The 15,241-nt window shown below is 45.8% G+C and overlaps 1 protein-coding gene across 1 annotated transcript; it reads left to right on the top strand.

The window, feature by feature from the left end:
• Positions 1 to 4,191: 4,191 nt before the first annotated feature.
• On the top strand, positions 4,192 to 5,784 carry RAG2 (recombination activating 2). Its single transcript, XM_084851064.1, has one exon. It carries the CDS (start codon positions 4,192 to 4,194, stop codon positions 5,782 to 5,784), a length of 1,593 nt encoding a protein of 530 aa, XP_084707190.1.
• Positions 5,785 to 15,241: the final 9,457 nt, after the last annotated feature.

Consider the following 15,241-nt stretch of genomic DNA (forward strand, 5'->3'; position numbering starts at 1 on the left):
CTCACCCCGCCCCCAAAGCCCCCCATGTACCCTACAAATCTGGGGTAACCCTCCTGAATAGATGTGGAGGGTGCACGGGGGGGGGGGTAGAGGAGAAGACAGGAGAGGAGAGGAGGCAGAAGCCCTGTTGCACAAACTGTCTCCTTCCACTGGTGGAATGAAGCAGCTGGATCCAACTGCATATATTTAACTTATCAAACACCCTATATATGTGTATATGGAACACACATACACATACATGCACACACACACACATTTGTGGATAAGGCTTGTAAGATCATGAAAACTAAAACTTGGAACTGATGCTGACAAATGACCAATTGGCTACATGCTGAAGACAGAGAAACTGACAAATGACCAATTGGCTACATGCTGAAGACAGAGAAACTGACAAATGACCAATTGGCTACATGCTGAAGACAGAGAAACTGACAAATGACCAATTGGCTACATGCTGAAGACAGAGAAACTGACAAATGACCAATTGGCTACATGCTGAAGACAGAGAAACTGCCACGCGTATGTGAAAAAGCAATGCCATCACTGCAGAACTTCTGGCCCACGGCCTTAATCCAGCCTTAATCCAGTGAAGCACCCCAGTCTAGCCCATGGGTTCTTGGGGTTCCTCCAGGAGGTGAGGCTTAGGCTCCAAGCCCCACCCCCTGGAAGAAACCCATCAGAACCACTGAAGACAATGCAGCATCCCTGCTCTTGTCTTGGATCTGTTTGGACACAGCAGCAGGGGTCTGGGGCAGCTGGGCAGGTGACCTGTGCTTCCTTCCAGCACAAAAAAGAGGGAAAAAAGAGAAGAGAAGAGAAGAGAAGAGAAGAGAAGAGAAGAGAAGAGAAAGGGGTTGACATCAGAGCGCAGGGCCACACTCCCTGACATCATCTGGCATGTGGGGTGGGGGGCAATTTGGCCCCCACCACAAAACAGTTCTGCACCCCTGCAGTAGAATTATGGTGTGCTTCTGGAGATTTAATCTCTTGTCCTTTCCGTGGCTTATTTTTACCCTTTTTTCAGGCATTAAATGTCCTGTGTGTTTTTCTCCACTGTCTTGCTCCTGGCAATACGTCAGGTGTACACTCACACATGCATATAGATGCAGACAAATACGGAGCTCTCCCTGGAGGGATAGTGCTGAACACGTGGCAGCTGCAATGCAATAAAATGACATTGCAGCGCCTTGCCACCACAAATACTTGTTTCTGCTTGTTTGTGGTCAGCTGCTACACAGAACTTGCTGACCACTCGATAAGTGCTGCCATGTAGTGCTGTTTAAAGTGACCTCCCTGGAGCACATGGAGTATGTGAACTGGTTCTTAATACCTGATGAATAACCATAACTAAAGTGTGGGGATGGGTAACCAGAAGGAGAAATCCAAACTGCATTTCTAGCACACTGCACTAATGAAGATGTAATCATATTCAAGGCTTTAAAGCATAAGTGATGCCAGACAATAAATAAATCACAATGCCATTTTAAAAATAAAATAAAAATAACGTTAAAAGCAAATGCAGACAAAGGGTTGGATCCAGGATCTGCCTTCTATTGATAGAAGGGTTCTGCTCACAGAAGGTGCCTCTGCCTGATTTTCAGGAATCCCCCCTTTCCCTGCACTTAATTCAGCAGGATCCTCTGTCCCTCTTTGTAGCATTTTCAGTGGGCTGGAGAGACTGCCATGGGGAGGAGTGGGTATGGAAGTCTGCTTCTGCCCGCTGAGTAGCATGTGCCTAAATCAGGACCCAACCCTATGTGAATAAATGAATGTTCAGAGAGGGTTAAGACTGTAATGTTTTGTAAAAGGCCTGTAAATTAACAGTGCAGCCAGTCAAGAGCAGACCTTTCCATAGGAGTAGCAATTAACAGTAAATGAGTGTAAAAGCACAGGGATAAGTGGTTCAGACCTGCCCATCTGAAAGGAGACCAGGGACAGTGGGAAGGAGCTTTACATAAGCCCCCCTCCCACTGCTTACTCAAAGTCTCATGATGGCTGGGAAGAACCAGCCATCATCAAAACTTACCTTCAAGTCTCACTGTGACTGGAAATGGCCCCAGCCATTCTGACACCTGCCGGGATCATGCCAAGCTATTCCAGCCTCCAAAGGAAGTGGTTTTCCAGGCCCACCTTATAACTTGCAGTAAAGCCTTCACAGATATGGCATAAACATATCCTGGGGAAGCAGGGGTTTTGAATTCAAAACTCAAAGATAGATATAACCGATTTTGATTAAAATTTGGCAGGGCCCCTGGGGATCAGATAAAATTGCTTTGTAGCCTAAATCAGGCCCACCAGTCACTAGCTGCCCATTTCTCCTCTGCTTTAAAAGGGAGGGTTGTACTTCTTCTGTAAAGACATGCCACATACATATTAGGTTCCATATTACATCCCCAACTTTTCCTATTTAAGGGATCTTGAGAAGGGAGACTATGAAGGACTTCTGGCTGAGTTCCTACAATGCTGATATTGACATTTCTGGCACAGGTGCACTGTTGGTATTGCTCAGCCAGTGAACTTTACAGTGTCATGCTATTTTAAACTGAAAAGCCAATAAAGTCCAAGTCATCGGTATAGAGTCTACAGGGGTGGGCAACTTGTGGCCCTCCAGATGTTTTGGCCTACAGCTCCTATCAGCCTTAGCCCGTGTGGCCAATGGTGAAGTATCATGGGAGTAGTAGGCCAAAATGTCTGGAGGGCCACACATTTCCCATTAACTTCTGATCCTGAATCACTACATGGAAGTAAGGCTCATTGAAAACAGGAGGACTCATGCCCTGGTAATATGTTTGAATTACGGTATTAAGCAGTCTTGTTTACTTTATTAGGCCTGCTCTAGAGGAAAGGTCCAGTGGATGGGAAAGGCAAACAACACACAATCAATATGTGGCCACAAGTTAACAGCATGAATATGAAGCAGAGTGGTTATATACATCTCATTTTCAGAGGGCCCATGAGCTAAGGGGGAAATGGACCCACTCTATACACATTCTTCCAGCATATTTTGTAACTGTTCATGTACATGTCAAGTCCGATTTTATAAACTACAAAGCAAATGCAAACGCAAAATATCTTTCAAAGACATGGAAGGAAAATGTCCAAGGCCCTTGTTTTAGAAACAAGGATGAAGTATTAAGCCAATGTGAACTCGAAATGGGGTGCTGCAGACAAACAGTAAAAAGACTGAAAAGAGTCTGGATACAAAGTCATTATCAACTATCACAGTTTCTGTTCATCTTGGCTACCTAAGAAACAAATGATAGTACTGTATCAAGGAACACAATACCACTTATAGTAAACTAAGCTATAGCATATTTATTTTGGTCACACAACTCTCGTGTCAAAATCACCCTTCACTGAAAATGCTATTGAAAAATGCTATCATAATAGCAATATGTTGTCACTCACTGTTGTATGGAACTGACCCAAATATTCAGCCCATTAAACATATTCTGACATCAAAGTGTCATTTCCTCACATAGCTCCAGTTAGAAAATCACACTGATTGGCTGCTGAGGGAAGAGGGGAGGCCTAGATTTTCTGACCAGGCCTATGCATGCAGCTAGATTGGATCCAATGTTCTCTTGGGCTCAGAACACTGGCATTCCATACGTAGTTCTCTTGCACATATCCCATTCATTTCAACAGAGGTTGTGCAAGAAAACATCCCAATGCAAAGTGCTCTAACTAAGCCAAAACCATTAACCTAAGTGTGTGTACCCTAAGTCCCTCATTTCTCAAGAGCCCCACCCTAAAGGACTGACCCAACTTGATCAGTCAATCCTAATATTTGTCCCTGTTCTCAAACTCTTTCTCCTTGTTGCTCTGCTGTTAACATTGATCAAGAATGTGATGACATACTTACAGGTTTATATTGCTCTGCTTCTCTCAGAAGCTCACTTAAACCCATATCACTGAAAGTGTACACCTCGGCCTGAATACTGAGCCATATAGCCTATCCAGCAATAGATTTGTAATTTAGCCCTTTGATTGCCTTTTCTATCATTCTTTTTTACATTCTGGTTCTCACAGCATTTTTGTCAAGGAATTACTTCCATTGTCAGGCAGTGACCCTGGGGGGGAAGAGGTGTGACCTGATATGCTCAAGCAAGGTCACAGAGCCAAGCAGGAACTGATTTGATCACCCCATAGTTCATCTTCTCATTCTCTTTTTCAGATATTGACAATATCATGGCTTGTTTGCCCGAGAAGATGTCTCTACAGATGATATCAACCATTAACAATTCTTCCCTGATACAGCCAGGATTTTCTTTGCTGAACTTTGATGGCCAAGTTTTCTTATTTGGACAGAAAGGCTGGCCAAAGAGATCCTGTCCTACTGGGGTTTTCCTCCTTGCTTTCAAAAAGGAAGAACTCAAACTGAAGCCAGCATTCTTCTCCCAGGATTCCTGCTACCTTCCTCCTCTACGGTACCCTGCGATCTGTATTCTCAAAGGTGGTACAGTGCAGTCTGAGAAATGCCAGTACATGATCCATGGAGGGAAAACACCAAACAATGAACTTTCTGATAAGCTATACATCATGAGCATGATCAACAAGAATAACAAGAAAGCCACGTTTAATTGTATTGAGAAAGAATTAGTTGGAGAGGTCCCTGAAGCCAGATATGGCCATACCATTAATGTGGTTCACAGTCAAGATAAAAATATGATAGTTATAATTGGAGGAAGATCATACATGGCTATCGGACAGAGGACAACTGAAAACTGGAACAGTGTGGTCGACTGTATGCCATACATATTTCTGGTTGACCCTGAGTTTGGATGTTCCACTTCCTATGCCCTTCCAGAACTTCAGGGTGGATTCTCTTTTCATCTCTCGCTTGCCAGAAATGACACCATCTATATCATAGGAGGTCATTCCATTGAAAATAACACCAGACCCCCAAATCTCTATAAGATAAAAATTGACCTTCCCTTAGGCAGCCCAGCTGTGAACTGCTGTGTCTTGCCTGGGGGGATTTCTGTGTCCAGTGCCATCATGACCCAGACCAAAGACCAGGAATTTGTCATTGTGGGAGGCTACCATTCTGACAACCAGAAGAGGATGGTTTGTAATACGATCAATCTAGAAGATAACAAGATCAAGATAGTAGAAAGGGAGGCACCAGAATGGACTCCAGAAATCAAACACTGCAAGATCTGGTTTGGGAGTGATATGGGAAATGGAAATATACTATTCGGTATCCCCGGAGACAACCGGCAGCTAATTTCAGATGCAAACTACTTTTACATGTTGAGATGTCAAGGAGAAAGTGATCAGGACTCAGAACAGCTGACACAAGTGTGCAGTCAGAGTTCTACAGAAGATGCAGGAGAGTCTACTCCTTTTGAAGATTCAGAGGAGTTCACTTTCAGCTTTGACATGAATGATATTGACACCTATAATGAAGATGATGAGGAAGATGAGTCAGAAGCAGGCTACTGGATCACTTGCTGTGCAGGCTGCGATATTGATATCAACACCTGGGTGCCCTTGTACTCAACAGAACTCAACAAGCCAGCTATGATCTACTGCTCCAATGGAGATGGCCACTGGGTCCACGCTCAATGTATGGACCTATCTGAGAACATGCTTATCCACCTTTCACAGGTAAATATCAAGTACTTCTGCACCGAACATGTCAGTTTGGCCAGGGGGCTGCAAACTCCCAAGGAGACTCCATCTCTGGAAAAGAAACCCATGAAAGCATTGCGCCGGAAAAAAACAATGAAAATAATCACTCCTGCAAAGAAGTCCTTTATTCGGAAGCTGTTTGAATAAGTTCACAAAACTGAATCATATTTTGGTATGCAAAGCTGAGATCCCAAATCACAGAGCAGTTACACCTCAAATAGTTTTTAGACTTGTTAGTAGTGTTTTGGTTCCATTTCTTGTTTTTAATAATTTCATTGTTCAAAATAATTTGGTTTAGTCTTTATATTAGAAATGCATGTATTGTTCCCAGGCAAGATGGCACCATTTTGGACCAACTGTGGCACCATTTTGGACATTATTAGAAATGCTTACTACTGAATTGGTATGGCTTTGCTTAAACGCAGCAATGGGCTCAATGTTTGTTGTTATGCTCAATAATGCTACCACTTCTGGGACCCTGATGGAAGTCAAAACCCTGTAAAGCAGAGGTGAGGTACCTCAAGCCCACAAAGCAAATCCAGCCCTCCTGGGATTCCAGTCTGGCCATGCCCCATTTTCCTGGCCATGCCCCTTTCCCCTGATCACCAATCATGTGGAGGTTTTCCAACTTTTACACATTTTCCCCTCATTCTAAAAGGTGGGAATAGCACACAGGAAGCTGCCTTATAATGAGTGAGACCATTGGCCTATCTAGCCCAGTACTGTCAACACTGGCTGGCAGCAGCAACTCTTGAGGGTTTCAGGCATGGGTTTTTCCAGCCTTACCTGGAGATGCCAGGGATTGAACCTGGGACCTTCTTCATGCAAAGCAGGTGCTCAACCACTGAGCTTTAAGCAAAACTATGCTGGTATTTTTTATATTTTGGCCCCCAAGAACTTCTTTGTTGTTCAGTCATTAAGTCGTGTCCAACTCTTCGTGCTAGGGATGTACGAAAGTCACTTACCTGGTCCCGCAGCTTGCTTCGCAGTGGGGGGGAGGCGCTTCGGTTCTCCTCCCGAATTTCAGGCTGGGTGGGGAGGCGCCCACCTCACCCGGCCGAAATTCAGGCGGGGGGGGAGGCGCCCCGCCTCGCCTGGCCGAAATTCAGGCCGGGGAGAAGCGCCCCGTCTCCCCGGCTGCGAAATAAAAAAGAAAATGTAAAAAAAAACCACACACACCCGTGATAGGCTACGTAACGATTTACGTAGCCTGTCACGGCTAGATTTCCAAAGTCAGCCATGATAGGCTATGTAAATCGTTACGTAGCCTATCACGGGTGAAATTGGGAAAAAAAAAAGCGCGTACGCAAATGGGGGCGCCCATGGGTGCCGCCATTTGCGTACGCGCTTTTTTTTTTTTCCAATTTCACCCATGATAGGCTACGTAACAATTTACGTAGCCTATCACGGCTGACTTTGGAAATCTAGCCATAATAGGCTACGTAAATCGTTACATAGCCTATCACGTGTTTTGTTTTGTTTTTTACTTTATTTTGTAATGCGGCGGCGGCAGCCGGTCGCAAGACCGGCCGCCCCCCCCGCCCCCGCCGAAACGCCGCCGAAACGCCACCGGGACCCACCGCCAAGACGGACATTCAAGCGAGGTAAGTCCCATCCCAGGGGGGGTCGGGGGGCGGAGAATTTCACCGCCAATTTCGGGGGGCCGAATGCGTTGGCATTCGGCCTCCCCAAGATTCGTGGAGAAATTCTCCGCCATCCCTATTTGTGACCCCATGGACCATAGCACGCCAGGCCTTCCTGTCCTCCGCTCTCTCCTGGAGTGTGCTCAAGTTCATATTCATTGCATCGGTGATGCTATCTAGCCATCTCGTCCTCTGCCGTCCCCTTCTCCTTTGCCTTCAATCCTTCCCAGCACCAGGGTCTTTTCCAGTGACTTTTCTCTTCGCATTTGGTGGCCAAAATATTGGAGCTTCAGCTTCATTATCTGTCCTTCCAATGAGCACTCAGGGTTGATTTCCTTTAGGATTGACTGATGACCTCCTTGCAGTCCAGGGGACTCATAAGAGTCTTCTCCAGCACCACAGTTCGAAAGCATCCATTCTTTGGTGCTCAGCCTTCCTTCTAGTCCAGCTCTCACAGCCATACATTACTACTGGGAAAACCATAGCTTTGATTATGTGGACCTTTGTTGGCAAGGTGATGTCTCTGCTTCTTACTATGCTGTCTAGGTTTGCCATAGCTTTCCTCCCAAGGAGCAAGCGTCTTTTAATTTCATGGCTACAGTCACCGTCTGCGGTGATCTCGGAGCCCAAGAAAATAAAATCTGTCAATGCTTTCATTTCTTCCCCTTCTATATGCCAGGAAGTGATGGGGCCAGATGCCATGATCTTAGTTTTTTTAATGTTGAGTTTCAAACCAGCTTTTGCACTCTCCACTTTCACCCTCAACAAGAGGCTCTTGAGATCCTCTTCGCTTCCTGCCATTAGGGTGGTATCGCCTGCGTATCGGAGGTTGTTGATAATTCTCCCAGCAATCTTAATTCCGACCTCTGATTCATCCAACCCGGCATTTCTCATGATGTACTCTGCATATAAGTTAAATAAGCAGGGCGACAAATGCAGCCTTGTCGTACTCCTTTCCCAATTTTGAAGCAATCGGTTGTTCCATGTCAGTTCACTGCCTGCAAATAGGCAGTGTAGAATGCCTCAATTCACTGCCTCAATACACTGCCTGCAAATAGGGTGTAGAATGTCAGGAGCCCGTTTTTGCTGAGCTCTACTTCACATAGTGTGTGTGAACATTTACCAACTCACTCACACATAGATACATGCACAACTTGGGGTTGAATAACCTTCTACAATTGTGGGAGGGGGCTTTCTCTGCTATCAATCCCAGGTTATGGAACTCCCTGCATAGGGAGGTTTGCTTGGCTCCCTCTCTGTTGAGAACATAGGAAGCTGCCTTATACCACCTCAGACCATTTAGTTCAGAATTGTCTCTCCAGCTCTCCAGACAGGGCTCTCCCTCAGCCTTACGTGGAGATGCCTGGTATTAAAACCTGTGACTTCTTGGTGCAAAGCATGTACTCTACTACTGGGCTTCAGCAGTTGAACTTCCTGCTGGCATTCTATTACCTGACTAGGATAGCATTTGGCTTGCCAGGTAGAGGAGTTGCCCTGCACTGACCCTTTGTTTTAAAGTTGCTTTTCCTGCTGTGACCATCTCTGACTCACTTTCGATGTAACTTTTGGATTGCTTTAATATAATGTGAGCCCTCCCTCAGCATTGTTTGACAGTGGAAGGGTGGAATGTAAATATTTTAAATAAATAAATAAATGCCTATGTGATGTCCAGTGGAAAGAAGCCAACTTGTCCCTACATCATGCAATAGTGGAAGAGGTGATAAGGACAACATGTTAATTGCAATGAAATACTCTGACGGTGGTGCAGCCCTCACCTTAGCTTACAAACCTATAAAACTGATGTTTGTTTTATTTTTCCAAGTGAAGAGGGGCTTAAGATGAGGAGAACAAAGCTTGTCCAGATAACTGAGGCTTTGGGCATGAGGGTAGTTTGTACTGGTGCCCCTATGCACAACAGATGCATAAATATCATTGCATGCTTCCTTTCTTCAAAGACAGACAGAATTGCATAAGGCTCTCATTCTGAGGGACTAAGGCTGTTTCCAGATGAGGCTTTATCATCTTGCCTCATTCATCCATTGGGGGGTGGGGTTTTCCAGATAATGGCATCTTCCGTTGTAGTCCTCCTGCATTTCTCCCATTATGTAAATGCCAAATATAAAATGGATCATTTTTCATTTGTCTGCGATTCCATCTGAAAATTGCTACAGGCTGTGTATGTCTATAACATGAAGACTGGGTGCAGTACCGCAGTTTGGTTACATTTCCAAAGTACCAGTCCAGAATGGTTAGTATTTATTTGGGTGTCCTCCTAGATATGTAGATATTTATCTTATCCTGAGCAGATTGAGCCTAAGGAAGATACTATAGCTGTGTGGAGAACTGCCAAGACAATGGCTGCAGAATACATTCCTGGATGGCTCGTCAGTCCAGCTGGCTGGGCAGAAATGCACTAGCCTCAAGTTATCAGCCAGGATGGGGCTGTGACAGAGAAGTTTTCTACATGAGGCATTTATTGTGCACTTGCGATTCCCTACTCATGGCTGTTTACAGGTTCTTTAGACAACAGCATGACCCTCCAGGTCCTCTTCTGTTTTCAAAGCGCACTTTCGCAGAGTTTTTTTTAGAAGTGGGACAATGCGGTATTGTTTGTGAAACAAAAGAAAATGTATTTTCCTACTCATGTAATCATGTTATTCCACTATAGCACACTGCCTAGAGGTTACGTAGCAGAAAAGCAGGAAAGGAAACGCTCTTGGTGTAGAGCTCGGATCTCAATTCTGCAATGAAACCAAAAGTAGATACATGAGATTAACAGCCTCATGTAGAAAAGCTCAGAGTTGAAAAGGCAGAGCAGAGGCTTGGGGGGGGGGCAGAAGGAGGAACAAAAGGCCAAGCCAGGAATGATTGAGTTGTCCAGGGCAGGGGGAGGAGGAGGAGGAGGCTGGACAGACAAGCACATGATAAGATGTCTGCATAGTAGAGAAAAAGAAGAACAGAGAGGCAAGTGGGAAGAAGGAAGTGGGGAAAGGACCTCTGAGGGAAGAGAAGCCTCAGCTATGAGGTGGGAGCAGCTAGCAGGGACAGGCAACTCTGGCCAGCCACAAAAGAAATGGAGGAACAGGACCTTGCTCTGACCACCTCTGACTCCCTCAGCCCCAGAGATCCTATGCTGAATTGCAGAATTGAGATCACCTACCTACACCTGCAGTTCTGGGGTGGAGAGTGGGCAGTGATATGCATTGGGCTTTAGAGTGACTGTGAGAGAAACTCGAGGTGGAGAAGCCATAAACAGGGAGGCTCCCAACCCCATATTCCCCAGATGAAGGCCATAACAGATATGTATCTGATGCCTCAGCAAGGAGTAAGATTTGTAACTCCTTGTCCTGAAAGGGAAATACTTTGGGCTGGGTGTAGGGTTGACTGTCCAGTGATGCGAATAGCAGTACTCAATAAACAACACTTACTGCATCCAACATGTACCTGAGTATAGTCCCTTAATGGAGACAACAGAAGATGGGTGCTTCGACAGGCCCTGTAGGGTGGCCAGGTGTCCTCTTTTAAAGGGGTGGCTTAGTGGTTAAGACGCTGAACTGCAGACTGGAAGGTCGGCAGGTCAGCAGTTCGAGACCCAAGTGCTGCGTGACGGAGTGAGCTCCCGTCTTCAGTCCCAGCTTCTGCCAACCTAGCAGTTCGGAAGCAAGAAATTGCAAGTAGATAAACAGGTACCGCCTTGGCGGGACAGGTAACAGCGTTCCGTGCACCTTGGTGTTCAGTCATGCCGGCCACATGACCACAGAAGCATCTTCGGACAGCGCTGGCTCTTCGGCTTAGAAACGGGGATGAGCACCACACCCTAGAGTCGGACACGACTGGTTGGGGACACCTTTACCTTTTACCTGTCCAATTCTAATTTAAAAATAAAGAATCATAGGAGTTCTTGCCCATCAACAGTTAGTACCTGGGTAGCAGACTGAACAGACAGGCACACAAGTCACCTGGTCACAGTAATCTGCAGTATGGTGATCTGGACTGTATTTCTATTTAAATTATAATAATTAGATTAAGAACATAAGAAGAGCCATGCTGGATCAGACCAAGGGTCCATCTAGTCCAGCATTCTGTTCTCACAGTGGCCAACCAGCTGTCGACCAGGAACCCACAAGCAGGACATGAGCGCAATAGCACCCTCCCGCCCATGTTCCCCAGCAACTGGTGTACATAGGCTTACTGCTTCTGGTACTGGAGGTAATACATAGCCATCAAGACTAGTAAAGCCTTTTCCTCCAGGAATTTGTCTAACCCCCTTTTAAAGCCATCCAAATTGGTGGCCATCATTACATCCTGTGGTAGCGAATTCCAAAGTTTAATGATGCGTTGTGTGAAGAAGTCCTTCCTTTTATCTGTCCTGAATCTCCCACCAATCAGCTTCAGGGGATGACCCCAGGATCTAGTATTTTGAGAGAGGGAGAAAAATGTCTCCCTATCCACATTCTCCACATCATGCATAATTTTGTACACCTCTATCATGTCTCCCCTTACCCTCCTTTTTTCCAAGCTAAATAATCCCAGCTGTTGTAACCTTCTCTCATAGGGGAGATGCTCCCCCTTGATCATTTTAATTGCCCTTTTCTGCACTTTTTCCAGCTCTACAATATCTTTTTTCAGGTTTGGTGACCAGAACTGTCTCCCAGCATCCTCCAGCCACCTATGCTTACCCCAGCCAGCTTCACAGAGATTTGTTTGTTTGCTTGTTTTTGCTGGAGATATTCGTTTCAGAATCCCCAGAAATTCAAAGTTGTGTCATACATTACACCCTTAACAATCCCTCACTTGCAAGCAAGTTCTCCTCTGCCTATTTGGCGTCTTAAAGGTGGGAGCAATTTCCCTTGAACAGGTTGCAAAGGATGGAAAATGCCGATGCTGATTTTAAAAGCCCCCCCCCTTCTATTTCCCACACTAGGGTCTTGATCCAGATCTGCCCCTTGCACCTAGTCTAGAGTAAAAATCAAAGAAAGAAATAGCTGCTAGACACGGATTTAAAGTTATGTCTGTTTTGAGGCTTCTTGCTGGAGGAAAGATGGATTTACTAGCCTGCCGCTTTCCTGATGGCATGGAAAGACCTGCCAGTGTGTGGCTTACTAAGAACATCAGCCCAAGTGTCTCTGATTCCATTTTTAATCGGGGTCCATCTTGTGTGCATAGGCAGATGGCTTCCAAAGGGCCATAATAAAAATCATGGAAGATGCCACCGCCGTCTTTTGTTTTTCCTTCTCAGCTGGCTTATTCAGAAGCACTCTCTGAAAGCGTGACTCCTCCACGAAGGAAGCAATTAAAGACCTGAAGTTAACCAGGCAGGCATCTCCCTATATATAACTCTCAGATTCAAGCCACTCTGTAATGCCGACACTTACCTGATTCAGTCAGCACACAGTGATCATAATCAGATTGAGATGTAATTGTAATCAAGGCTGTGTTATGAAATTAGAAGTGACCCATATCCAAGTTCAGTGGAGGCTGGTGCCTCCGATGTCAGTGGGGCAGTGAATCTGCTCCGGGTTTCAGTCAGAACTCTAAAGGTGCGAAACACCTAATGCCATTAGAATTCTGACTGGTTCTGACTGGAACCTGGAGCGGATTCAACACCCCACTGACACCACCAGCCTCCACTGTCCAATGCGCATAGTACAAAACTGTATCCACTTGGTGCCTGAGCTCCTGAAAAATGAGAGCTCCTACCCTCAGCCTCCCCCAATCTGGCGCCCTTCAAATGTATTGGACTACAGACCCCATGCTGGCTGGGGATGGTGGGAGTTGTGGTCCAACCCATCTGGAGGGTACCAAGTTGGGGGAGCCTGGTGAACCTCAAAGGCTGCTTCCCCCTTAGGAGAATCAGCCTTGAAGTCACTGATGGCTCCTTGTTTGATCTACCAGGAAACCTGATGTGCAGCAGCCCCTTCCCTGTTCTTCCAGGTCATGCTCTGTCCTCAAGTGTGTTGTGGCTGGTTCACAAGGAGTACATTCCCTTCCCATTTCTCTAAAGACATAATACCCAGCACAACAATAGAAACAACAGTACATGAAAGAGGCTATGAATCGGGCTTCTGCACAGGGACATAACTGTAATTTGAGGATCAGCAGAACTGTTGTGAACTCTCCAGCCACCCAGGACCTGGAACCAAATCTAAGCTTCAGTTGTTGTGCCTCACACAGCAGCAAAAGATTCAGTCTTTCTTTCCAGCTCACACACCGAGCCAATCCACATTACAACTTTAAACTGGTTTCAAACTGGTTTATCTAAAAGGATCCTGCAGTTTCATGAGGGTCCTGAGAATTCTTTGCTAGAGACCCCTGTCCCCTGCCCAAGCGGCCCCTCTTCCTAGAGCTACTATTCCCAGAATTCATGTATTTGGTAGCTGTAATCGCTAAAAACAGGTTTGAAACCAGTTGTAATGTAGATTGCCCCACCATGTAGGAAAAGCAGGGGGGAGACACTACCCCCTCAGTCTCCCTCTTCAAGTGTTCACTAGTTTTCAGGTATGAAGAGGCAGGAGCTGCGGCTCAGTGGCAAAGCGTGTGTGTAGCAGGCATAACAACACAAGTTCAATAACGCCAAAGCTACCACCAGTGTCTTAAAGAGTTCTAGATATTGTATGGATGGATCTTTTGGTCTAGGGCAGGCGTGGGCAACTTCTGGCCCTCTGGATGTTTTGGCCCAAAACTCCCATGATCCCTCATCATTCCCTATGCTGGCTTGGACAGATGAGAGTTGTAGGCCAAAATGTCTGGAGAGCCAAAGTTTGCCCACCCCTGGTCTAAGGTTTCTTGTGGCAGAGTGGATAGACACATGTTGCTTCCCTTCCCTCTGTAAAAGGCTACCAGAAAAAAGGGGCATTCAAGTCCTGTGCAGACAGTAATCTAGCATACAACTGAATGTGCAGAGAGTGACTTGGGATGGTGCCTGCTAGCCCTTCAACGTCCCCTTTCTACAAGCACCTATATATGTGGACCAGAGGTAGAAAACCTGGTGCCCTCCAGATGTTTTGGACTACAGCCAGTGGAGACTGGTGCCTCTGATTTCGGTGGGGCTGTGAATCCACTCTGGGTTTCAGTCAGAACCAGCCATAACTCTAAAGGAGCTGTCCAAGGTGCCTATCCCCAAAATAGATTCAGAACCTTGGATAGCTTCTTTAGAGTTCTGGCTGGTTCTGATTGAAACACAGAATGGGTGCACAGACCCACCAGAATTGGAGCCACCAGCCTCCACTGACTACAACACCCATAATCCCTACTCACTGACCATGCTGGCTGGGGTTATGGGAGTTGTAGTCCAAAACATCTGGGGGGCACCAGATTGCCTACCCCTGATGTAGACTTTCTTCTTGATCCATAACCTTCATTTGTGCATGTACTAAAATGATGCTGAGAAAGAATTCTTGGAAACCCCAGTTCCCCCCTCCCCACCCCAATAATGCTCATAAATAATTAAAGAAGTCCATTCCGGATGACGGCAAGGTGAGTTCACTGATCATTGCTGAGAATTACATTTTGTAGCTAGCTACCTTTGTGTAGTTTGAAATATTGCCCTGAAAATAAACATACACATTTTAATGACCTAGGGTAAAATCCAACATAAGTCCTACTTAGAATAGAACCATTGAATGAATGGAATGAATGGAACTTCAGTTAGTCACAACTAATTTAAATCCCATTCATTTCAATGGGTCTACTCTGAGTAGGACTTATGTTGGATTTTACCCCTAGTGTAGTGGTAGCCAACACAGTGCCCTCCAGATATTTTGGACTACAACTCCCGCAATCCTGGATGCTGGCTGTAGTTGTGGTCCAAACTTTCTGAAGGTCACCAGGTTACCTATCCCTGACCTAGAGTGAGCTCTGGAAAAATTGGCCCTGCATGTTGGAGGATAGCCAGCTGTGGTGGGCTCCAACATCACCGAGCGATTCTTCAACTGGGCCCTCACCCCCACCCCACCCCAAGA

Source organism: Heloderma suspectum, chromosome 1 (assembly GCF_057233095.1).
Source record: "Heloderma suspectum isolate Gila_16-S chromosome 1, 16-S_ref, whole genome shotgun sequence".
Classification (NCBI taxonomy): Eukaryota; Metazoa; Chordata; class Lepidosauria; order Squamata; family Helodermatidae; genus Heloderma; species Heloderma suspectum.